The following is a 23,213-nucleotide window of genomic DNA, read 5'->3' on the forward strand; positions in this document are numbered from 1 at the left end:
GAACCATCTCTTTCAAGGTGTTACAACATTTTTGGGACACCCTGTATTTTCAATTATTAAGAAAATAATTCAATTTACTAGCATCTATAGATTTAATTTATTACATAAATCACATAGCATATTACATTATTTGTTGCATGTACTTATGTACAATACTCAGCGATTTGTAAACAAATACAAACATACCCTAGAATACTGGAAACTTAAGCGAGTTGCGTATCTATACTATATTGTTAACGGTGTATCACACATGCGTGTTTCTTGGAAAACGATCAAGTATTTTGTGAAAGCTCCGTTACCATATTTTTCTACTAGTCGACCATAGTCGATGACGAACCATCATGGCGATAGGTTTTGTTTGCATCTTTCGATTTACGGTTGAAAAATTCATCGTAATGGTCTAAATCAGGTTTTTCTTGTAATCACTTCTAACATCCACGGGACCTCCCCTTGTTACTTTGTTTTCACTATTTGTATATAAATTATAAATCTAATTATGGTGAAGTTGACGGAGGAGATGGTAGTGGCTCGGACACGCGTATCCGATTTCTCTGCTGTAAAGAAACTTAATTGTTGGTAAGTATTTAAATAAATGTTACACCTTTCGAATAAATTGTTATCCGTTCTACAGTGATCAATCGATTCCATCGCGTTAAAATCTTTAAGTGACAAGTTCAGTGATTCTAAATATTCTTTGAAATAGATGCAAGTATACGATTTATAGTTCGTTACAATGTTCTGATTAAAAAAATAGTTATCGCAATGGTCGAAGTATTATTATAGTTTGTAATCTTCACTTTATAGGAAATAATCACAAACTTTATTTGCCTGATTGTACTGCATAGGATTATACTGAAATGCACTATATACATAAAAAATGAAGTTTAAGTTCTGAGAAAATGATATGAATTTTGTTCTTTTCACATAAAATAATACTGTAATTATTGAATAAACTAACGTATTGTTATGTATTGATTGTTTTAGAATTCATTGTGAAAATTCTTTAAAGGTATATCTAATTTCATAATATGTACATAATTTTATATTAGTATATTGTTACTGTAGGGGTAATGAACTAACTGATGTAACCATTTTACGGAAAATGAAAAATGTGGAAGTATTATCATTAAGGTAAGTGATTAAAGTAAACATTTAATTTTTATGTTAAGAAACATGCCTTTTTATATGTTCTTTGATAGTTTTGTGCTTAGAAATGTTGTTCAAACCTTGCTACATGTTTTATGCTACAATGAGAATTGTACTATTTGTAGCAATGATCTAAGTCATTTAGATCTGTTAATATCACAGAAACTTGAATGCACTCCTACTATGGTTAGGTTTACATAAAACTCAAGATCATAAGTACAACCCACAACTTCAGAAGGTTGTTCTACCCACGCGTTTTGAATTCATTGTAATATGTTTCACTATCACGAGAAAAACAGGAAACTAATTTTATGTAAATGAATGCACATAATGTTAAAAATTGTCTTAAAGCTGTAATTGTATTAATAATTTTTATTTATATTAATAAAATTAATATGTGAAAATAAAGTCAAATTATACTGGATGTTTTCATAATATATCTAACAAGTAAAGATATTTTGTTCTGTTTCTTGTGTAAGTTTTTCTTTGCAAGATAATTATATTTTATCTTAGTAAATCTTATCCTTCATTTTAGCTTGTGTGTAAACTTGATATAATGATTCATATCCAGAATATGTAGTTTAATATAACAAATTATATGTAGTTTAATTTGTAAATAATTGTATCTGTGAATTTGTAAATAATATATTATTTACAAACTCAAAAAAATGTAATATATTGTTATACATAATATAAACTTTGCAATAAAGACTAAAATTTATATCTTATTTTATATTGTCATATACCTTTGTTCAGCTGAAATTGATTTCAGTGTTAACAATATCAATACTCTTGCTGACTTCCAATATTGCCTAAATCTGCAAGATTTGTTTGTAAGAAAGAATGATATTAAAGACTTGAATGAAGTTTGTTACCTTCAAGGCTTACCTAATTTACGAAATTTGTGGCTTGGTGAAAACCCTTGTGCAGATAAAGATGGGTAATATATATTCTATTGCCATGTAACCCTTCAAGCTTGATATTTGTATAGTGTATAGATGCATACAATTTTATTTTTGTTATAATGAATTAAATTTTCTGATCTGAGAACATTGAAGTGGATATTATCCATATCTATTTTGTTAATACTTTTTTTGTGATATAGCACCTTTAAATCTGTATAATATCATTTGGAATTGAAAGTGAAGTTATGCTTGAAGGGTTAATTATTAATTATTTGAAGGGAGTGTGGAATAATTAATTCCATTATAGGTATCGGTTAGCAGTTTTAAGAGCTTTACCAAACCTACGAACACTTGATGACAGTGTAGTTTCACCTGAAGAGGTGCAAACTGCATTAACAAGAGGTCCTATTTTGGTTCATCCTCTTGACATGGATGCATCTCCTCCACAATCAGATACAGTTAGTCCAGAAGTAAGGTTACATGCAAAACAATACTTAGCAATATATTCATATAAAAAATTTCCCATTATGTTATCATGCAGCTGTTTTATTAAACCTTCCTCATAATTTGATTGATATAATATGTACTATTTATTTTTTATTAACTGACACTGATACTAAAGTTGAATCTGATTTTATTTAATTCCACTAAAATAAGTTTATTAAAAAGTACCTTATCATGTCAATTTATGTTTAACAAACATCCTAACACTTGAATAACATTTACATAATTAGGATATTGTCACTGAATATATTGAAGAAACTGAAGTGATACGACATCGAAGATATAGTTCTTCGAGTGATCAGGTAATACAAAGTTTAAGTTATCTTTAGTTCCTTTAATTATAATTATTTAACTTTGTTCGATATATTTAATTTTTTTATAATACTTTCATTACGGAAATTGTGTTTACATGCAACATTATTATCATGCACATGTTTATAATAGAAAATGTTTTTTGACCATAAAAGAACACTATCTTTATTTTAATACTTACAGAGAAGTTTTGAAGAGACACAGCATACTCAAGAAGAGTATCATGATCCAGATCGTAGGAATGCAAACTATAATGCATCACCACCTCATTGTTATTCACAAAATAATCAGTATACATATGAAGTAAGTCAATTACATGTACATTTTGCATGAGAATACATTTGTATTAATGTCTACATGTGTCATGAAAGTGTAAGAAACCTGATTATTCTCTGTGTATTTGAGTTTTTAATGAATAGCTTTCATTATTTATGTAAACTTAGTAATATATTAACTTTTTCACTTAGTAATCGCTGAGCAGAATAAGTAACTAAATTAATACTTAATAAATAAGCTTGATTATATTGTTGCTCCTTTTATCTGCAATCATACACTAACAGCCACAGAATGGACAGTCAAAGAATCACAGCAAAGATGACACTGTACATACAGAGTCACGCAACATCAGTGAAAATGTGACCACTAACACTGTTCAAATGATGAAGGTATATTTTATAGCATCGCACAACGTATGTGCAGTGTAGTAGTTTTTAGTGATACCTCGATAGTTGTTGTATTCATCAGTTATATCTGTATTACTCTATTTAATCAGTTAGTGACTATAATTTAATGTAGTGTTCCTTTAGTAAGTAGAAAAGATATAAATAAAAGTATAATACTAAGAACATGTATGCGCGCATACACCCACACTTACACGAATACGCACACACAATAATCTAAGGATAATTAACTACACCTAAATATAAATATTTCTTTCCAATTAAAGTCAGAAAAATTTCATTGTATTAATATACTTTTTAGGAGTATGATGACCGGCCAGCAGTTTCAAGACAAAACGGAGAATATGATGAAAGACGAAATTACTCAGATTATAGTAATAATGAAACAACTCAACGTATATATGTAGCAACGTCGCCGCGTGCACAATACTCCTTAAATGAAACCATAGATGATAGACGTTCAGATAGAAGCAATTACGAATATGATAATAGATTAAAGACAGATTACGAAGAACAACACGAGCAGAGGATAAAGTCAGACTATGAGGAGCATCAACCACCACCCCCATCTAGACGAACAACAATCCATCAAAATGTTGAGAGGGTTAGCATTGAAGTTGTTATCTAAAACTATTTTAGATTAAAAAATAAGATTAAATGGAGTTTAAATAATTTCTCCATATTATAGGAAGATTCAAATCAAGTTCCGGGATGGGTGAGACATTCTGACAAAGAAAAATGTAGGACACAATTTCACTATCATAGAAGGCCTGTTACAAGGGTATGTACTTTAATCATTATGTAAACCTGACAAAGCATATAAAGAACAATGGGTTACTTATTTTTACTTATTTAAACAATTTTAGAACTCGAACATATTATCAGCTGTGTTATGCTTAGTTAAAGAGCTTGATTACCCAAGCTTAGAGGTGGTAGAAATGGCTGTTAGGAATCGAATGGACGAATTGGAAGAATGATGTTTCTGACCCCGTCCCCAAAATTCTCAGGGGACGGTTGCCTTCTCTCGCATGGGCAGTCTTTCTTCAATTCCAAGTCCAGAATTTTCGGATTCTCTCGATGCAACAATAATTCCTTCTAAATGCGTTGATAACGATGCAAATTGTAATGTTGATCATCGCACACGTGACCGCCATTCAATTGATGATAATGAGAAACGTCAAATTCGTCGTAATGGATCCATGGAAACCAGTCCGAAAAATATATCAATCGATCCAAGTCCGAGGTATTTTGGAAACAATCAAAGCGTGTATAAACTTAGAGACTCTGTACCGGATAACTTAATGTCAGTAGTCGGTAACTGTGAAGAAAGAAAAGCCAATGATGTTAGAAGAGTAGCGAGCAGTGATAGCATCCCCCGAGGTGGGTTTACTGGTTTAACTTTGAGTCCAGGGTGCAGAGTTTTAAGCCAAGATTGTGTGAGAAGGTCAAAAAGTCCTGATGTTAGAAACACGATTGTCCCTCTTCGCTACATTCAATCGGCGAAAGGTACTTGGACATATAATTTATAAGTTAAATTGTACATTACGTTAATACTCTCGTGAAATTGAAAAGATTCTTTTAGACGTGTGTTTAGAGGGAATCCTAAATATTATTAAACTAATCATTGCATAACTTAAAAGAAGTAACACAGTTTCGTCTGGTTTCTTGAGAGAAAAGATATAAAATTATATATAAAATTAGAAACGATTGTGATATTTCTGCAAGGGTGAAAAAATTAATTATCCCTATGTATATGCATACCATACAATACATGAATACCCTCAAAATGTCAGCATCTTAATCTAGTTTAAGTAAACAATGTAAAAATCAAAATGATCAAATTTTGCATTCTTTAAAATAAGTTTAGTATTTATTGTATTGATAATTTAGTATGTTGAAAAACCAATTCTGAAATAACGTCACTTATTATATTCGTGTAAGTAAATAAAGTTGCAGTTCTGATAGTTTTTTTTTTTTTTTTACATTAATTTGTTCAAAGTATTACGCGACTGTTGTTTTTTCAAAAATTTTTGTTGACTATAACCTAACAATACATTTAAATTATGTTCTGTACATACGGCATCAAATGAAAGATAAATTTCATAACGAATTAAACGTTTTTTAACGTTGTTTGATAACGTTTAGTTAAGTATTTTACATAGGTTTGGTATCTGTACAAATCTGATCTTTATAATGTGCAATAAGTTGCGAATATAGTTGCATGTACATGTGTACAAGGCACTTGCAAATATTTGAACAGTATGTTTAAGAGTTTTCAGGCGAGTTATTGAGTAGTATTAAATATGATATCTAATTTTTAATATGTTTTTTTACACGTTTACATTTACTTAAGTAGTATTCGAGCCTTTGTAAAAACTTCCCGTATACAAGCGTATCCCGAAATTACAAGTTCAGTGCTTTCTTTAACTTGTAAAGTTACTTAAATGCCACACAAGATTAGGAATAATATTTCAAGTTAATACTGCAATTAAATATTAATGCAACGATTATTTTTTTTATATTTTATTGCCATTTCTTATTATTTTCCATATTATTTTTACGTCTAACTAAATTTTTGCATTCAATAGCAAATCATGAATATAACCATTTCATTAATATTTATTGAGTCGTATAATAAAATTGTACTTAAATGTATGAAGTAAAACAATATGTCGAGAAAACAAGACAAAAGGAGAATAAGCCTGTGTGGTAGCACGTATTATAGATTAATATTAGATTGATAAATATGCATGGCATATTTTTTTGCAATGAAATCTTCGTACAGTATAAATGGATAAATATTGAAAGAAACCAAAGAAAATGAGTAACTAAATTTTTTCCACAATCTAAACCGTTCCACTTCGCTGAGCCAATTTTCAATTTAGATTTAAGATATTTTATAAAAGTATAAAATACAAGGGCTTTTGTTACACATAACCGTCCAATTATATTATTTTATAACCGCTTAATGTTATTGTTATTTATACTGTTACAAAGGCAACTATTATAAATAATTGTTTAATATCTGTTTTAATACATAGCGCAGGTAAGAAACATTCTTTTCTTTTTTTAACTCCAAAGAATGTTTCTAAAAAACTTGTACAATAAAAGCAAAAATGGTAAGAAACGTCTTTCACTCCAAGTATAATAGTTTTGTATAATTAGTATTTTTGAAGTTATAGACTGAAAGCAAGAGATTAATGATTGTTACTTAAAACTTCATTATTTGCTAAATATTATATTTGTTGGGACTACTTATGAAATTACTATAAGTTAACTGTTTTTTCTAGTTAATGTATATTATTATAACTTGCTGCAATTAAAAACTGTGTTTTGAAAAATAAATTAATTGTCAAACTAATTTTGTATCGATTATTTCTTTTTGATGAAATACCGTATGTTTAGAATTATAAGGATGATTGCCCACGGCTGTGAATTAGAAAATATTGCGCAGCATATAGGTGTATTGCGTCGATTAGTTTTATGTACACAATTGTCGCCACGACAACGGTATGTATAAGCTAAGATATACGTGTACTAAAGAAGCAAAAGTACTTTGTATTTGGTGAAAGTGAACAAAATCTCTTACAAAATGTCTTTACATACAACACCAATTCTTTATTTAAATATGGGTGGTGAAATGTTATATGTTCTACGACAAAGATTGAAGGCACAGAAGATTAGTGTTGATAAAACTATCCAAGGCTAGTTTGATACTGATCTATATCACATAATTTCTTTATTTTACTATTATTCATACTTCGACTTATTCACGAGATTTTCATTTAATTTCTAGTATTAGACGATGTAACTACAGCATTACTTAATCCCAAAATATTGTCTTCTATATTTGTGGAAGAACCTTTGACTGAAATGTCTATCCTACGATCTACTTTGGAATGCGTTGTGTTATCATCAATTGTGAAACTTGATATAAATAGTATGAATAAACTGTTTGATTTAATGACTATGATGGTTAAGTATCAGTTAACTGCAGCTACTGGTCCTAGAGAAGTTATTCTGTTAACGTTAAATCATACAGATGCGATGCGCGATATGGTCAGTAATACAAATGCACAACAATGTATTGGATTGGTACATCATATGGTAATTGATGTAAGTATTTCGTACTTTTTATTATTTAATTTGTACTGAATTTATGAGAACAGTTCATTAACCATTAAACAGTTCTATGATCATTTAACTTGCGAAGACGTTTGGAATGCCAGAAACGATTGTTTAAAACTATTGAAGCCGTATTGCGTAAAAGTATCTATTCTTCTCAGTCTTGGATTGCAAAATGACGATGGTAGTTTTAATTTAGTACATCATAAGTATAATGAAAAATATGAAGAAAATAGAAGTTGTTATTCTGGCATGAAATTGCATGATATGGATTCCAAACATTGCTGTGGCGGTTCTTTTAATCTTTGCGATGATCGCGGCACTTTGCTAGGTAAAAACATGTAAGTATAAAATAAAGAAATTGTCAAATTTTATTAAAACAAACTCACACTGGATAAATTTTATATAGGTATTCAATGACATATGAAATGTCAAAATTGGCATCTAAGCAAAAAAATGAGGCTCAATTAAAAGACTGTGGTGCAAAAGCAGAACTTGGTATGTTGGCTGTTCAATTGGGAACCGAAGAAACTTCATATAAACGACCTTTTACTTTGAATTTATTATCAAACGACGATTCCGATAATGTAGAAGATTCTGATCCTAAAGAAGACAGTAAAAATGATATGGCTGCTACGAAACACGAAAAGACTGTATTTAATGAAGAATATAAAACAAAACTCGATAATGTTCGTGCAGATTTTTCTGAAGATAAACTTAAGGAACTGGAACATCAAATGTTGATTTTGGAGATCTTAGAGAAAGCAGAATAATTTTGTTGGATTTACTTTTAAATTATTTAATAATAATGATGCAATAAATAAAAAATACTCTCTTGTACATTTTGTCTATACTTCTACACCAGCATGTTACAGTACGAATAAATATTTCTTCATACAATAGTAAAGTCGTATTAATTTTATAACATGTGAACCAAATTTTCATTTTAATCATTTAAATATGAAGTACGTGAATTTATAACATATCATATTCAATTTATTACACACATTAAACTTCCAGTAATACATCATACCAATTAAAAATAAATTATTACAAAATTAATATAGTTCAAATCTTGATCAACAATACACTATAAGATGTATGTCAGGCTATACATAACACAATGAGTCTTAACATTATGTTTGATGTTTGTAGTAACAGTTTAAATACATAAGAAATGCAGCTGTTATTAATAAAATTGTAAGTCCTCATTATCAAAAAAAGGATTCATTTTAAGATTTAGTCATATCTAAAATGTACTTCACTCCAGTTTTACCATCAAGATTAAGCGCATTCATGACTGCTTCTTGAAATTCACAAAACGGAACTAACTTGTGTGGTGGAGCTTTTAATTTTTTATCTTTGAATAGCATTCCTAGTTCATTAAACATATCTATGCGTTCTTTGGAATTCATATTTGTCTTTGTCCATGCTGTCATCCAAAATCCTTTCACAGTTATATCCTATAGATATAGTTGAACTCTTAGTAGTTAAGTGATTTAATCACGACATAAATAGTCGTACAAATTTATAAATTACCTTAAAAATAAGTGCAGAAGTTGGAACAGTCAAAGGTTCTCTGGACATGCCACCATAAGTTACCATAATACCACCATGGGCTAAGTGTCGCATAACTTCTAATGCATTTTGTCCACATATGCAATTCAAAGCTAATTTTGGTGAAGGTAATTTTTTACTTTTAAAAATTTGCGTTTTTCTTATTTCAGTTTCAGTAAGTATTTCATCTGCACCCAAACTTGTTAAATGATCCTAAAAATATTGACTAATTGAATAAGTATTGATGCACTAGATATCTTGACCACAGGTGAGGAGGGATTAAATGTAAATTTAATTCATTAATCATTTTGTACCTTTAGTGCTTCTATGTCTGGTCTGTCTCTAACAACACTGACAGATTTATAATTCCATACTTTGCATAATTGTATAACCATTTGTCCGACTGCAGAATTTCCACCATTTTGAATCACAGTGTCTCCAGGATTCAATGAAATAAAATCTTTAAGCATTCTATATGCAGTACATGGGTTCACATTCAACATACTAGCTTCTATGGTTCCAACATCTTTTGGAATCTAAAGTTATAGTATGTATTATAACATTGACACTACAAACATGCATTGCATTTCAGAACATTTTATACCTTCATCAGTTCTCCTGAATTATAATTTGCACGTGTTCTCCATGTTCCTAAATTTGTACCATTTGGAATAACTCTGTCACCAACAGTTAGATTGTTTACATTAGATCCAACAGCTATTACTTCGCCAACTCCTTCGTTTCCTGGAATAGCTGGTAAAGGTGGTTTACTTGGATATTTACCTTGTATTGTATTTATATCAGCTGGATTAACGGGTGCTAATAACCACTTAACAGACACCTTTATAAAGAATACTTTACATAATTTGTTGTATACCAAACAGCCAAGTGTTTAAAAGGATGTCTATCTTTACTTTTTATAAACTTTACTTATGTTCCTTTTAATTAAAAGTCCAATTACCTGATCACTTTCTGGTTGATTAATAGTTTGTGTTGTAATATGTAAAACATCTGCAGGTTCTCCATATTCCTTGTAAAACAAGGATTTCACGGAATCTGCTTTAACTGCCATACTCATTTGACGAATTGATGTAAAATTTGTTGAAATAGTTCGCGATAATGGTAAAGCTAACATTCTCATGCACATAACCATTTTATTCGTTTTTAAATGAGTCTTTAAATAATTCTCTGTGCAGGAAAATTATACTTGTCCCTAAATACAGTATCGGAGTGATTCAATAGATCATAATATTATATAAACGGTAATAAACGTGATGAATTTTATAGCAATTCAATATGATGTATCAATAAACATTTTCTGATTCAAAGAAATAAATTGATTGAAACCAAACTTGGGTAATGACTTCACTAAACATATGTATAATTTCATTTATAAAATCTAATTCATAAACAATAATGCTTAAGTTCTTTCAGAGCGCAGAAAAATATAGTATTCGCAACGTTTTATGACATACGCATGTTCATATATACATGTTTGTTGGAAATTTTCCTACAATTGTAAAATAATAGGTGCATCTAGAAATGTTACCACTTACTAAGCAGGGTTAAGCATCAGTGGCGCCATTGGTGGGAAAACGCCCAAGTTTGTGTATCAATAATGGAAACTGTTTTTACTACAAACTTGGGCGTTTCGCCACCGATGGCACTACAAGGCTTTCCCCTCAAACGGCAAGAATTAATGTGTTTGTTATATAGATAAATAGTAGATAATTTTAAAATTTTGTAAAACAGTTTCGTGGAAAGTCGTAAGTAGTGCGTAACAGTGCGTAACAGCCAGCACTTCCTGGTGCAGTTTGATAACCTCAAATTGCTATGTAGGTACTAGTTGTCATTTGACATTTCGATACATGACATCATAACTTCGTGATTTAATTACGTGTAACGTCAGTTTTGTAGTGTGTTATGTAAACAAAGAAACAAGTACGTCTATTAATACAATAGTAAGGGAGCTTCGTCCAAACAAAGGTATTTAAATATTGTATTCATTGTGCTACTTTTTATTATGATAATTTTCTTTGTAATTCCTATTAATTGTTGACTGTTTTATTGACATAAATTGAACGTCGTTATCTTATATTGTTGAATATTATTTAGTTGATAGTGTAAATATATATTTAATTGAATATTGTCCTTTTAGAAAATAAAAAAATGATTGAAATAGCTTCAGAAATAGGTTCAACAAATAATGAACCTGTACATATAAAAATTGGGAGTGAAAAAGCTCCTCTAATTCGTGAAAGAAATGTTTTTCATAGATTAAGCAATTTCTTTCGAATCAGAAGAGCACACCAAGCAGAAGGAGATGGATATGTTGAGTTTGGTAGCTTGGGTCCAGATATTGGGCGTACTTTGGGAACATTTGCTGGTGTATTCAGTCCTGTTACATTATCCATGTTCAGTGCCTTAGTTTTTATACGCATGGGTATGAATTTAATAACTTTTAGGGCATTTAGTTGAATAAATTACTATTAATAAAGTTTTTTAAAGATTTTTTTATGGACTGTACCTTATTATATAAACTTTACATTATAGGGTATATAGTGGGCAATGCAGGATTGCTTGTAACTTTGACCCAATTTGTAATTGCTTATGGAATTTTGGTATTTACTGTAGCATCTGTATGTGCAATTTCAACAAATGGAGCAGTTGAAGGAGGTGGGGCTTACTGTATCCTTGAACAATAATTACTTTTTTAATGTTACATGTTCTTCTTATCTTCAGTAATTAACAATTCATTAGTCATGAATTTTATATCTTGTAAGATAAGGTGTCAAACACCAGCACACTCTTCTATCTAACATTTAACTGTTTATTTTACTTTTGTGTCTGTTATCAAATTATTGGTATAATTATTAAAAATGCAATTCAATTATAATATATAACACAATTTAAAAAAGTGAAGGAAGATTACAATTAGATTTAATAAAGTTGCAGTGAGATATTTTATCCTTATTAATTTTTTCATAGTTATGATAAGTCGTACACTTGGACCTGAATTTGGTGGTTCTATTGGTACACTATTTTTTATGGCTAATATAGTATCAAGTGCACTTTGCATTTCTGGTTGTGCAGAAGGATTAATAGAAAATTTTGGACCATCTGGTTATTTGGCTGGGCAAAGTGCTCTTATTCCAGATGGTAGATGGTGGCGTTTTTTATACTGTTCTGTACTAAACACTGCCAATTTAGTAGTATGTTTAATAGGAGCAGCAATGTTTGCAAAAACTAGTGTTGCCATTTTGGCTGTTGTGTGTGTTTGCCTATTAAGTGTTTTCATAAGCTTTTTGGTTCAAGGATACATGGAGGTAATTATATAAAATATAGAAAGATATATTGTGTAGGAAGATTTAAAAACACTACTTCATTTATTATAGGTAGGAATTCCAGATGCAAATACACTAGTTCAGAATGCAACTGAACATATTAATGGCACTTATACAGGATTGTTATCATCCACTCTTATGAGTAACCTTTATTCAAACTATAGTAAAGATTATTCAAGCAATGGGGTAATGACTGATTTTGCAAGTGTTTTTGGAGTATTATTTAGTGGTGTAACTGGTATAATGGCTGGAGCTAATATGAGTGGCAAGTAGATGAACAATTTATGTTACCATATTTTAATCATATTCTCAGAAATTAAATATTTAATACTTATTTCAGGCGAATTGAAAAATCCAGGAAGAAACATTCCACGTGGAACTTTATCAGCAGTATTGTTTACATTTATATGTTATATTTTCTTATCTATTCTTACAGCTGCGACTACAAGTCGGTTTTTGTTGCAAAATAATTTTATCTATATGATGCCAATTAATATCTGGCCACCATTTGTAGCAGTTGGCATTTTAACAGCAACATTTAGTGCTGGTTTAAGTAACTTAATAGGATCAAGTAGAGTTCTAGAAGCGCTAGCAAAAGATAACGTATTCGGTAAATTGATTCTGCTTACTATAAATTTTTGTTGTATTTATTAAGTTACTTCAATCTCTGCATTTTTAATATTTACAGGATCTGGGCTGAATTTTATAGCACACGGAACATGGAAAGGAAATCCAATTGCTGCAGTTCTGACTTCATGGACCCTAGTTCAAATAATATTACTTGTAGGTTCCTTGAACACAATTGCTCAGATTAATTCAGTATTGTTTCTATTAAGCTATTTGGCTACCAACTTGGCTTGTCTTGGACTCGAACTCGCAAGTGCTCCAAATTTTAGGTATTTTTCGGTTGTGTGGAATATCGAGAATCAAAACATTAGTGCAAAATATTAGAATTATTTTTACTTTTTTTACAGGCCAACATTTAATTATTTTACATGGCATACAGCCACAATTGGACTTCTGGGAACATTAATAATGATGTTTGTGATAAATAGTATTTATGCTTCCAGTAGTATAATACTATGTTTAATATTAATCATTGTTTTGCATTTATGTTCTCCAAGTAAGAATGCTCCTTGGGGAAGTATATCACAAGCACTCATATTTCACCAAGTTAGAAAGTATTTATTAATGTTAGATTCGCGTAAAGACCACGTGAAATTTTGGCGACCACAGATGCTATTAATGGTAGCCTCTCCGCGTTCGGCATGTCCACTTATAGATTTTGTAAATGATTTAAAAAAAGGAGGACTTTACGTAATTGGGCATGTGAAAGTTGGTGAATTTTCGGGTCAAAATGTTGATCCTACCATAGAAGAATATCCCCATTGGCTCAGTTTGATTGATCACATGAAAGTAAAAGCGTTCGTTGAATTGACAATTACAAAAACTGTACGCGAAGGACTGCATCATTTAATTAGATTATCTGGAATGGGAGCAATGAAACCAAATACAATTGTTCTTGGTTTTTATGATGAAGAAGCACAAATAGACTTCTTCACTAATTCCCAATACTCAACAGACATGTTTGAAAATATTGCAACATTTCCGAATAGCACTGCATTCCCATTGAGGCAAACAAATGCGGAGAAGAATCTAGATCCGGTGCAATATGTAGGAATGTGTTCGGATGTTCTGAAAATGAAAAAAAATTTATGTTTATGTAGAAACTTCCACATATTAAATAAATTACAAATTACAAAGTAAGTATGAAATTAATTTTGTCATTTAACAATATAATCGGCATTAAATTTTTTAATTGATTGTATCGTTATATCATCTTTTGCTATGAATAATTTTTGTTACAGAAACTCTAATTTAAAGTATATCGATGTATGGCCTGTCAATTTTTTCCAACCGACGGATCAAGATCCCTTTGATACAACATCATTGTTTATGCTTCAACTCGCATGTATCATCAACATGGTGCCTGCATGGAAAAATTTACACCTCAGAGTGTTCCACTGCGAAACAGACAGCAATGCAAGTTTAAGTATCTCAGATTCGCAAAATTCGATCAGCGAATATCCAAGAATTTCTAACGAGCATCGCATAAGGAAATTATTAAACATGCTGAGAATATCTGCGTCCATTCATAAAATTCCAAACTGGGGTGCACAGGTGCGCGGATTAAAGGGTAGGTCGTTAATTGAACCTAGAGCGGAAAGTCAATATGAATCAGGCATTGAAAGTAACGACGACGTCTTAAGCAATGTTTCACGCTCGTACATTTTGAGGTAAATATTTTATTACGAACACACGTCTGACTAATAAATTGATATTTTAAATAATAGATTTGAATAGAAATATTTTAATTTCAATTTATTAACTTTATTTTTCAGTGTTAATCAACTAATTCGACAGGAATCTTCCCAAACCGCAACAACATTCATTTATTTGCCTGCGCCACCAGCATCAACTACGTGGGATGAAAGTGTTATGTATCGTCAATATCTTCAACTGCTAACGGAATTGACAGCTGATCTACCACCTATAGTATTAGTGCATGGGGTTAGTGCCGTCACATCGACCACGCTATAATAAAATGTACATATAGGAAAAGAAATTTGCATTGTATAGCTTTGGTAAAAGAAGGTATTATTTAACGAGTAACTTATTTAATGATAAATTAGACAAATTCTAGACATATTTTTTTATATAATTTCATCACAACTGTAAAGTTTTATGACTAATTACATACTAATAATACTTTCTTACAACTATAAGGAAACTTTAATATTAAAACAAATATAGTTTATTGCTGTGATAACGAAATTATTCTGTAAGAGATTTTTCAGAAGCGAATATTTTTCAAGTATATAACATATCATTATTAAGACATATGTATGTAAGCTTTATCCCGACACATTTCATATATGATACTATTTCTATACCATCTTTTTTGTACTGCACTTAATCACGAAATAGGTATAAAATTAAATAAAAGTTTTGTGATGTTTATACGTTTCATTATCCAAATTATTATATAGTTAAATGAATATTGAATGTGTTTAATCTACGGCAGTGATGAACGATCACCATGTTTGTACAGTATGAACGGGAAGCGTTCTATGTGGATTAGTGAACACTAATAATTGACTGATGTTAAGTTTTTTAAATAAATAAAAATACCGAAAAATGTGGCACAACCTCTCGGCGAACCGCCCAAGTCCGTTGCGAAATAGTTTCCACGTTATGCCGCTAGATGTTACCACCGACATGAAATTATTCAAAACATAAAATCTCTGCTTTTCTCTGCATATAAAAGTAGTTTTACATTCCAACCATAATAATTCAACTAATAATTGTCGATTAGTACACTAATAATTGTTTAATGCCTAGTTTTTTTAAATAAATAAAACAAAACAAACACCTGGCGCAATCTAGCGGTGCGAAATTGGAACTATTTCACGATAAACTTGGGCAGTTCGCCGAGAGATGGCGCTATATTTTTCGGTATTTTTATTTATTTAAAAAACCTAACATCAGTCAATTATTAGTGTACAAATCAATAATTAGAAGTTGAATTATAACAACTACGATATAAAATTATATAAATATTTGTCCATTAACTTGCGTTCGTGCTTTTATATATAGCAAAACATGAATGCAATGAATGTTATAAATGAGTAACTATAATTTTTAACAATTATGGTACTGCTCATTCCCCTGGATTCCCCTGCATCCTCCGATGCATTTCAATCGTTACTTAAGGCTGCTTGGTTAGCATAATCATGGTTGAGTCAAAAAAAAGGAAAACGCTTGGGGTGCACAGGGTTAAATAAATAATATTCCTCGCATTCGTTGTGTTAAGCTTAAAAATGCTCCCGTCGACAAAGAGTTAAACAATTCGGTAACCTTAGAGTACATTCAAACTGTTCCTTTTTTTCGGATTGCTCGTTTATTCGAGCCGCTCGTTTCTTTAGAGTTCCTAACTGGTCGCTTTCGAACCGAGCGGCTCGGTTTTTCCGAGCTTTCCAAGAGCACTAATGCGTATACTACGGTAGCAGCGAAAATTTTAAAGTTTTTATTCCATACCTTGATCTAATAACCATCTTCATTCGCTTGTGTATAGATGGAAGGATATCTATTTCCTTGGTTTTTTCAAGTGCATAACTGTCACTTCAGTTATTGCACTGAATCCATACATCGCAATATAATTATTTCTATTCCTCTTGGCAATACTTCGCCTTGCATAACTTCTTAATGTTGCCTTAGTTCGCGTTATCGTAACTCTGTACATTGCATTTACGTCAGTCTTGTCTTTTGTACACGTCTGTCGGGACCCACTGGCCCCCATCTAGCTAGGGTACCCCGGGTTCGCTAAGCCCGTACTGTGGCTGCATATTCGCATGCAACAGCCCCTGAGGGCCTTAAGGATATCCATTCAAGTTTCAGCCCTCTTCTTCTTTTTTCTTCCAATGATTTTACAGTCGGAAGCGGAGGTCTGTCGTCGATTTGAATATGTAAATTCGGAATGCGGTAGTGTCGTTGACGACTCTGGTGCTAAGAATGCTGCTGCAGCGATTCCGAATAATATTTACCAAAGGGCGTAGGAGTATTTATATATGGAGGATGGGAAGGTGTCGACTAAATGGAACAACAAACGGTAACGGTTTATCCTGGATGTCACTCACGAAGGTAGTCGTGGCTGGATCTCTTTTCATCATTTTCCCCCTATTTTTCAATTTTTTTCCAGGGGCAACACCGAATCGGAGGAGCCAACATCATCTCGGCAGAGTGCCAGGAATGTGATGTCTGCGCCCTTCTAGGTGACAGCAACAGAGAGTTCGTCGCATCAATCGGACCTGCATAAACGTAACGCTCGCAGGTGAACAGAACGATCATCGTTCATTGAAGTGCGCACGATCAGGTATCGAAGTAACTGATCCGTTGTTCGCGTTTAAATGGGTCGTCCGGTATAACTAGCATTTTATAATAGATTGATGCGTCCGAAGCCTATTTACGCCGTGGAAATTGATTTCGCATGTCCCGGATGCTGGACGCATTCTATCGCGTCGTATGCCTATAACGGGCGACACGATTCGATGCTTCTGTAAAACAATCCCGTTTGATTCATTTCAGTGCTCGAGTGCTATCAAATTGATCCCATTAAACTGTTCTATCTGGAATACCCCGAATAACCATTACAGAGCAACAAAACGATATTGTACACCGCATGGAAAGTATTCTACGATTAAACAATTTATTTATCGTCGTATTAAACGTATGACTTGGTTAGATCGGTTAAGATTCGTCAACTCGTTGCGTCGTCTACGTATAAACAGGTTACCAAAAGTTTCTCCCTTTCGATTAGACTGGAAACTGTAACGCGATTCTGCCGAGGTGTAGGATTGGAAAACTGCAGGGACACCAACAAAAGCGGGTTAGCATACACATCGAAACAAGGCTGACCTAAATTCCATTACACCAGTACATCCTGTTCCAGACTAGTCGATCCTTCTGTTTCAACCTGTTGAGATATGTTTGCGCGATTAATGTTCACAGTCGGCAGAGTGCACGAAACGCCATTCAATACTGAAAAGATCGAATCGAATATTGTTGAAGATATTTGGTGAAAGGGCTACTTATTTAATTTGAAGATTGAAAGATCTATTTAAATATCAAAGAGGATGAAAAGTATCTATGGTCTCGCAAGTATAATATAAATAAAACTTTATCAAGAAAGAGGAAGATCGCAGGTGTAAATCTAGGATATACACGAAATTAGTATCATCACTCGTCTGTCTCCTAAGAATTCTAATCTTACTGGATCGAGTAGCCCTGAATTTCCTTTGAATATTCCAAAGTACCCATTCAAGAGACTAATCTACGGTCCACATGGGTTCTTAATATCTTTCGAAAAGGGTAGCGGAAGGTAAATCCCTCCGTGTTTCTCCATCGTCGTTTTATTCCGAGTTAAATTAATTCGAGTAAGAGCTGGAAGCTTCCCTCGCAGATTGCCGCGCAAAATTCGCAACAGTTTTCAATTCTCTAAGCTCGAGGCGCAATCTTCGCTCTAATCCAGCGTCGTACGAAAAAGTGTGGCTCAACACCAGCCGCAACCGGGGGATTTCCCGCGGACGAACAGGCTGAACGCCTCACGGACAAGAATAACTAAATCCGCGCTGGTCCGACGAAGAAACGTGGCCAACCGACCGGATGCAATTCTCGAACGCGATACAACGCGCTCCCATGCCCGGATGGTTGTTTAAACTGCGCATTTCCATCGGTAACGCAACACGGATTTCCCCGGGAAAATTTTCGGGGTAAACCATCGGGTGGCAGATTGTCGCGATCATTATTCACGTGCACGCCTCCACGTTCTCGTTAGTAGGTCCTGATTTATCGCCCATGAGGCTGCAATTCAATGCTGAAGTCAAATTAATGGCAGGCGTTTTCGTTGTGAGCGAAATAAGAAATTTGATTATCCATCGATGGTCTCTTATCTTGAAAAACTGTTCCAACGTCCAATACGCGGTCGACACCATCTCGGGTTGACCACCCGATGTACAATTTAATACTAATTTAAAGTATATCGATGTATGGCACATGTGTGACTACTTTTACTGTGATAGAACACATGACTAGTCATAAAGACACTTTGTTCAATTAAATGCAATATATATTTTAGATGGAATTAAATTGAATAATGTACGAAACAATTGCATAAACAAAAAATATCTTGAAAAAATGATAAGGTTCATACCTTATCATTTTCTTTCCAATAAGCATTAGTGGTGCATAAAACGCATGCATATATGCATATATGCATAAAACGGAAGCTTCAGAGAGAAACGAAACGAATGGGAAGATTTTATTTCTCGGCCGAACAATTTTCTAATTTCCAAGTTTCCCGCTGAAACGTTTCACTCTTCAGCGCACGAATTCAATCCGTGGGTTCTTCAATGGTTCCTTCAACTTTCTCTCTTCCTGCATCTCGTCTCCAAGAAACAAATAAATAAGTCGGGACTATCTGACCTCATCGCGGGTCTACTGGGAGGTTAATATGCACTCCATCCAATCTCGCTCGCTCAGTTTCCAACGGAGTGGGTCTCTCGTCGAGTTCTTTTTATCTTCAGACATGTCTGGCTCACCTACGTGGTCTCTCATTTTACTTTTCTATTTACATTTGCCGTTACGTTTTCTTACTTTTCCAGGGAAACATGCCGCGGACCATCGTTGTCGACCGTTTTCTAACAAAACAACCAGCTGCATCGATGGCTTGACTTCGTTCAAAGTTGAAAAAGTATTCCAACGTTCGTCTTTCGTCGAGGAAGCATCCGATGGAAACCGATTGCGTAACCCAGCCAATATAAACGAAAGTGTAATGTATTACGCGATAGATAATATTGCAATCGATATTTTGTTACGCAAGTGTCATTGAGAAATGAGTGAATTTCCAATTTAAAAGGTATCCCATTGTAATTGGAACCAGCGTTCGCTGGCTTCCTTTTAATAAATTTTTACAAAAGCGCGAGATACGAGGTCATAGCTGCGAACGTTTTTCCAAACGCGCTGAATTTATGGTCACTTTTCGAGAAACTTGTGGAAAGTTCGAGTTTCCTAGATCGCGGAACGAATTTTAAGACATTAAATGGTAAAGTTTTGACGAACCTAGAGGGGCCGACTCAATATTTACATTATATTGTAATAGTTTACTTTGGTAAATTATTAGGTTTGTTACTCATTATTTCTGTAGCCATAGGAAACAATGAATGTGAAATTTCATTCGTTGCTACATCGTTGAATATAGATATAGATTGTATTTTTCACTTTTTGTTGAACTTCCTGGGATTTAATAATAATTTTATTTTTCATCCATTGTTCCTATTATCCGTTGTATATTTAAAAAAAAAAAATACAATATAACGAGTATCAGTTTGATATTTTTTATATTCCATTTGTCGGAGAACTTTCGTTACGAACATTTTATCAGATTTGACTATAACTCTGATTTCAATGCGATGAATAATATAACATCTATGTGTACAGTTGAAATTCAGTTTAAAATTACTTCTTCGTAAAGTTGTTCTTTTATCGATACCTTTTTTATTTTTAGCAAGCAATCAATAACCGTGAATATTTATTCTACTTAGAATATTTGTTCTATTTTGAACATAAATGTGTAGATTGAAACTTCAATTTTGAACTAATTTTATTCCTTTCTCGAGCAATAATTTATTCCATAGTTCTTGAATCTAAGTGTGTCATAAAATTCATTGCTACTTGCAAGCACCATCTACGGAGATTTCAATACCCTGGGGAAGGTTAATTGTTTTTAATGACTACCGAGCGCACAAGTGCTTTCAGCCGTTTGGTATCACGCTCTATGTCCATTCAATAATTGAGAATGTTGTCTTCTATCTGGCGCTATCAAGATGGAAGTGAAATGCACTCGCGTAATGGAGCTTCGTACAAACTTAATTCTCTCTTTACGACGTTAGCAGTCGTTATCGACGCCCATGGCGCGAAACAGAGAGGAACAAGTGAAACGAAAATGCTTTTCGTTAACCTCCAACCGAAGTATTGGGTCTCGTAACTATTTTGATTATTGTTTAGTTCGAATTAACTCAGTCAATTAAACGCCCTGTCTGCTCGCGACAGGTCGCGACCATCCGTCCCTGTGAACAATATAGCTTACGTATGGTAATTCGAAATACCATCCCAGTGAGCACCATATGCCAGCGACATGGAATTAATTATCGCCCATGGATTCCCATCTGTACTTCCCCCTCGATTCATTCATCCCTTCTATCCTCGTGACATGGAAACTCGGTCCTTTTTCCTTTCGTTCACGATCTGGTATTGCAATTCTGTTCTGATGCCACATTTGTGGTTCTTTGTCATATAAACAAACGTAAATGTTCAAATTCAAATTACCTATAATTATTTCAATTTGTTGTATGTATTCCAGACTCATTTCTTTTTTTACGAAGTCCAATGGAATTTTGATATTTACATGGTGTAACACTCGGCTTAGGTAACACAAAAAGAATGTTTCTTTAATCAGTATAATATATTAATCGATCTGAAACGTTTAACAAATGCGATTTATAGAAACACGTTCCCATTTTCTTCTCGCACCTCGCAACGACTATGAACAAATTACAAACTGCGATGTAATTCATTCGAACGGACAAGAGGCACATTATCCAGCAATTCACGACTCGAAACGAGCGCGCAATTGCTGGTCGTAAACAGGTTTTGAATTTCAAGCTGGGTGCCATCGATTTAAATTCAATGCAAGGCTTCGTGCATGTTGCCGATAATATCCCGGAACAGAGAATTCGGTGATTTTGGATGCTCAGTTCTAATTGGATCTTGCAGCGATCAAATGCGGAACTTACACGGTATCGCAACGTAATTACAATATAACAGGCAAATGTTTTCGAATAAATCAGATTAGGAACGTGTAATTGCTTAGATCAAAATGTATAAAATAATAGGTCGATACGAGTGCTGGAAACGTGTGACTACGTTTATTTGAACAATTGTGTTTGTCGCGAGATCCCACGTTGGGAAACACTTGTCTATGGTGTCCAGTTAGATTAAGAATGACTTTCTAATTCAGACTGTGCTTTTCCAGGTACATCACAAGAATGATCTAAGACGGTCAAATTGCAATTAAAAAAAATTCAATTTTCCAAGTAATTAAACGTACTATTTCGCCATTTCTGCCGCGAAGTTTAATCCTGGCTTCGTCCCTCGTTTTCTTCCTTGTTTCATCTTCTTGCTTTTCGCGTTTCGATTGCAGCGCACAACGATTTGGTTTCGTTTACACGTTGAACAGTGATTGCACTCGGGATTTTGCGGTTGCTTGCTCCCTACCTCTTCAGCGTCCTCTCATATGCTCGCATTAACATTTACTGTATGCGTATAATCCTGTTGTCTAAGGGGTGAGCGCGACTCCAGGCAATGACATTTGACTGCACGCCGTGGGTATGTTCTGTTTTCATTAACGACATTTCTACCACGGCGGTATTAATTCAGATCGTCGCAGAGGACCCTGCTTATTCCCCCGAGGACAGCCAGGGCTAACGAACGTTAATTCACGACGAGTAAACAAGAGGTGAAGTTCCGTAGAACGTTGTTGTTTTGGTATCGCCAACGGCTACGTCGAATTTCGATTTTAATGTGTGTAGTGCTATCAGTTTGGCATCATCGTTTTCCTACGTTTTGAAATGTAACAGACGATTCTCTGAATCTAATTAGGAGAGGGTTTCACAGCGAAGGAATGCGCTGATAGTCGTTTCATGGAATCACTAATTTCCTCGTGCATACCTGGATGTAACGTATGGAATTGTTTTCGAAGGTAAAAACGTGGAATTAGGCGAAGCTCCCTGCTGAATATTAAACGATACGCTCCACCAAGTCGCGTAAACTCGACCCTCTTACCTCACCACCCTCAACCCTTTCTAGATTTTATGGCACATGCAAGAACCATTTTACTAATTTTTTCGTATAATATGTTTGCTCCAGACTACGTGGATGTTCTCGATACGTTTAACCAGATTCAGTAAAATTTCATTAAATGCTTTTCGAGTGGGAGTCGCTGTTCACAGAAAGGTCAAACGATA

General features: G+C 33.3%; 4 protein-coding genes across 8 annotated transcripts; 3 read left to right on the plus strand and 1 right to left on the minus strand.

Moving 5' to 3' along the window:
* The first annotated feature begins 299 nt into the window (after positions 1–299).
* On the plus strand, positions 300–6,398 carry LOC128873154 (cilia- and flagella-associated protein 410-like). 5 transcript variants are annotated; one of them, XM_054116504.1, is made up of 10 exons: positions 300–576; positions 985–1,131; positions 1,919–2,086; positions 2,359–2,521; positions 2,786–2,857; positions 3,051–3,170; positions 3,428–3,532; positions 3,849–4,151; positions 4,236–4,328; positions 4,414–6,398. In XM_054116504.1, exons 2-10 carry the CDS (start codon positions 1,103–1,105, stop codon positions 4,522–4,524), a joined length of 1,164 nt encoding a protein of 387 aa, XP_053972479.1. In that variant the 5' UTR covers positions 300–576; positions 985–1,102; the 3' UTR covers positions 4,525–6,398. The 5 variants fall into 5 exon arrangements, with proteins under 5 accessions (XP_053972479.1, XP_053972476.1, XP_053972478.1 ...); XM_054116501.1 differs by having other exon boundaries at positions 1,066–1,131; XM_054116503.1 differs by lacking the exon at positions 3,428–3,532 and having other exon boundaries at positions 1,066–1,131.
* A 143-nt stretch (positions 6,399–6,541) lies between these two features.
* LOC128873156 (protein OSCP1) lies at positions 6,542–8,579 on the plus strand. The gene is made up of 4 exons (XM_054116507.1): positions 6,542–7,251; positions 7,344–7,663; positions 7,736–8,013; positions 8,082–8,579. The coding sequence occupies exons 1-4, from the start codon at positions 7,140–7,142 to the stop codon at positions 8,443–8,445; spliced, it is 1,074 nt and encodes a 357-aa protein (XP_053972482.1). The 5' UTR covers positions 6,542–7,139; the 3' UTR covers positions 8,446–8,579.
* Positions 8,580–8,646: 67 nt separating this feature from the next.
* On the minus strand, positions 8,647–10,767 carry LOC128873155 (enoyl-[acyl-carrier-protein] reductase, mitochondrial). The gene is made up of 5 exons (XM_054116506.1): positions 10,191–10,767; positions 9,834–10,070; positions 9,544–9,765; positions 9,212–9,442; positions 8,647–9,135 (listed from the first exon to the last, which is right to left on the minus strand). Exons 1-5 carry the CDS (start codon positions 10,380–10,382, stop codon positions 8,905–8,907), a joined length of 1,113 nt encoding a protein of 370 aa, XP_053972481.1. The 5' UTR covers positions 10,383–10,767; the 3' UTR covers positions 8,647–8,904.
* A 147-nt stretch (positions 10,768–10,914) lies between these two features.
* Positions 10,915–15,596, plus strand: LOC128873153 (solute carrier family 12 member 9). The gene is made up of 10 exons (XM_054116499.1): positions 10,915–11,215; positions 11,388–11,672; positions 11,783–11,917; positions 12,218–12,555; positions 12,625–12,838; positions 12,914–13,183; positions 13,262–13,469; positions 13,548–14,336; positions 14,442–14,870; positions 14,976–15,596. The coding sequence occupies exons 2-10, from the start codon at positions 11,399–11,401 to the stop codon at positions 15,172–15,174; spliced, it is 2,856 nt and encodes a 951-aa protein (XP_053972474.1). The 5' UTR covers positions 10,915–11,215; positions 11,388–11,398; the 3' UTR covers positions 15,175–15,596.
* The last annotated feature ends 7,617 nt before the right edge of the window (positions 15,597–23,213 follow it).

This window comes from Hylaeus volcanicus, chromosome 3, assembly GCF_026283585.1.
Source record: "Hylaeus volcanicus isolate JK05 chromosome 3, UHH_iyHylVolc1.0_haploid, whole genome shotgun sequence".
Lineage (NCBI taxonomy): Eukaryota > Metazoa > Arthropoda > Insecta > Hymenoptera > Colletidae > Hylaeus > Hylaeus volcanicus.

What these genes read in the sequence shown, in the direction of transcription:
- LOC128873154 (XM_054116501.1), top strand. Translation starts at nt 497, where the DNA reads ATGGTGAAGTTGACGGAGGAGATGGTAGTGGCTCGGACACGCGTATCC. An exon ending in GTAAAGAAACTTAATTGTTG is followed by an intron (nt 577 to 1,065) that starts GTAAGTATTTAA and finishes TTGTTACTGTAG; the next exon opens with GGGTAATGAACTAACTGATG. An exon ending in GTGGAAGTATTATCATTAAG is followed by an intron (nt 1,132 to 1,918) that starts GTAAGTGATTAA and finishes AATTGATTTCAG; the next exon opens with TGTTAACAATATCAATACTC.
- LOC128873156 (XM_054116507.1), top strand. Translation starts at nt 7,140, where the DNA reads ATGTCTTTACATACAACACCAATTCTTTATTTAAATATGGGTGGTGAA. An exon ending in TGTTGATAAAACTATCCAAG is followed by an intron (nt 7,252 to 7,343) that starts GCTAGTTTGATA and finishes TTTAATTTCTAG; the next exon opens with TATTAGACGATGTAACTACA. An exon ending in TACATCATATGGTAATTGAT is followed by an intron (nt 7,664 to 7,735) that starts GTAAGTATTTCG and finishes ACCATTAAACAG; the next exon opens with TTCTATGATCATTTAACTTG.
- LOC128873155 (XM_054116506.1), bottom strand. Translation starts at nt 10,382, where the DNA reads ATGGTTATGTGCATGAGAATGTTAGCTTTACCATTATCGCGAACTATT. An exon ending in ATCAACCAGAAAGTGATCAG is followed by an intron (nt 10,071 to 10,190) that starts GTAATTGGACTT and finishes TTCTTTATAAAG; the next exon opens with GTGTCTGTTAAGTGGTTATT. An exon ending in CTTCTGCACTTATTTTTAAG is followed by an intron (nt 9,136 to 9,211) that starts GTAATTTATAAA and finishes CTATATCTATAG; the next exon opens with GATATAACTGTGAAAGGATT.
- LOC128873153 (XM_054116499.1), top strand. Translation starts at nt 11,399, where the DNA reads ATGATTGAAATAGCTTCAGAAATAGGTTCAACAAATAATGAACCTGTA. An exon ending in TGAAGGAGGTGGGGCTTACT is followed by an intron (nt 11,918 to 12,217) that starts GTATCCTTGAAC and finishes ATTTTTTCATAG; the next exon opens with TTATGATAAGTCGTACACTT. An exon ending in GGCTGGAGCTAATATGAGTG is followed by an intron (nt 12,839 to 12,913) that starts GCAAGTAGATGA and finishes TACTTATTTCAG; the next exon opens with GCGAATTGAAAAATCCAGGA.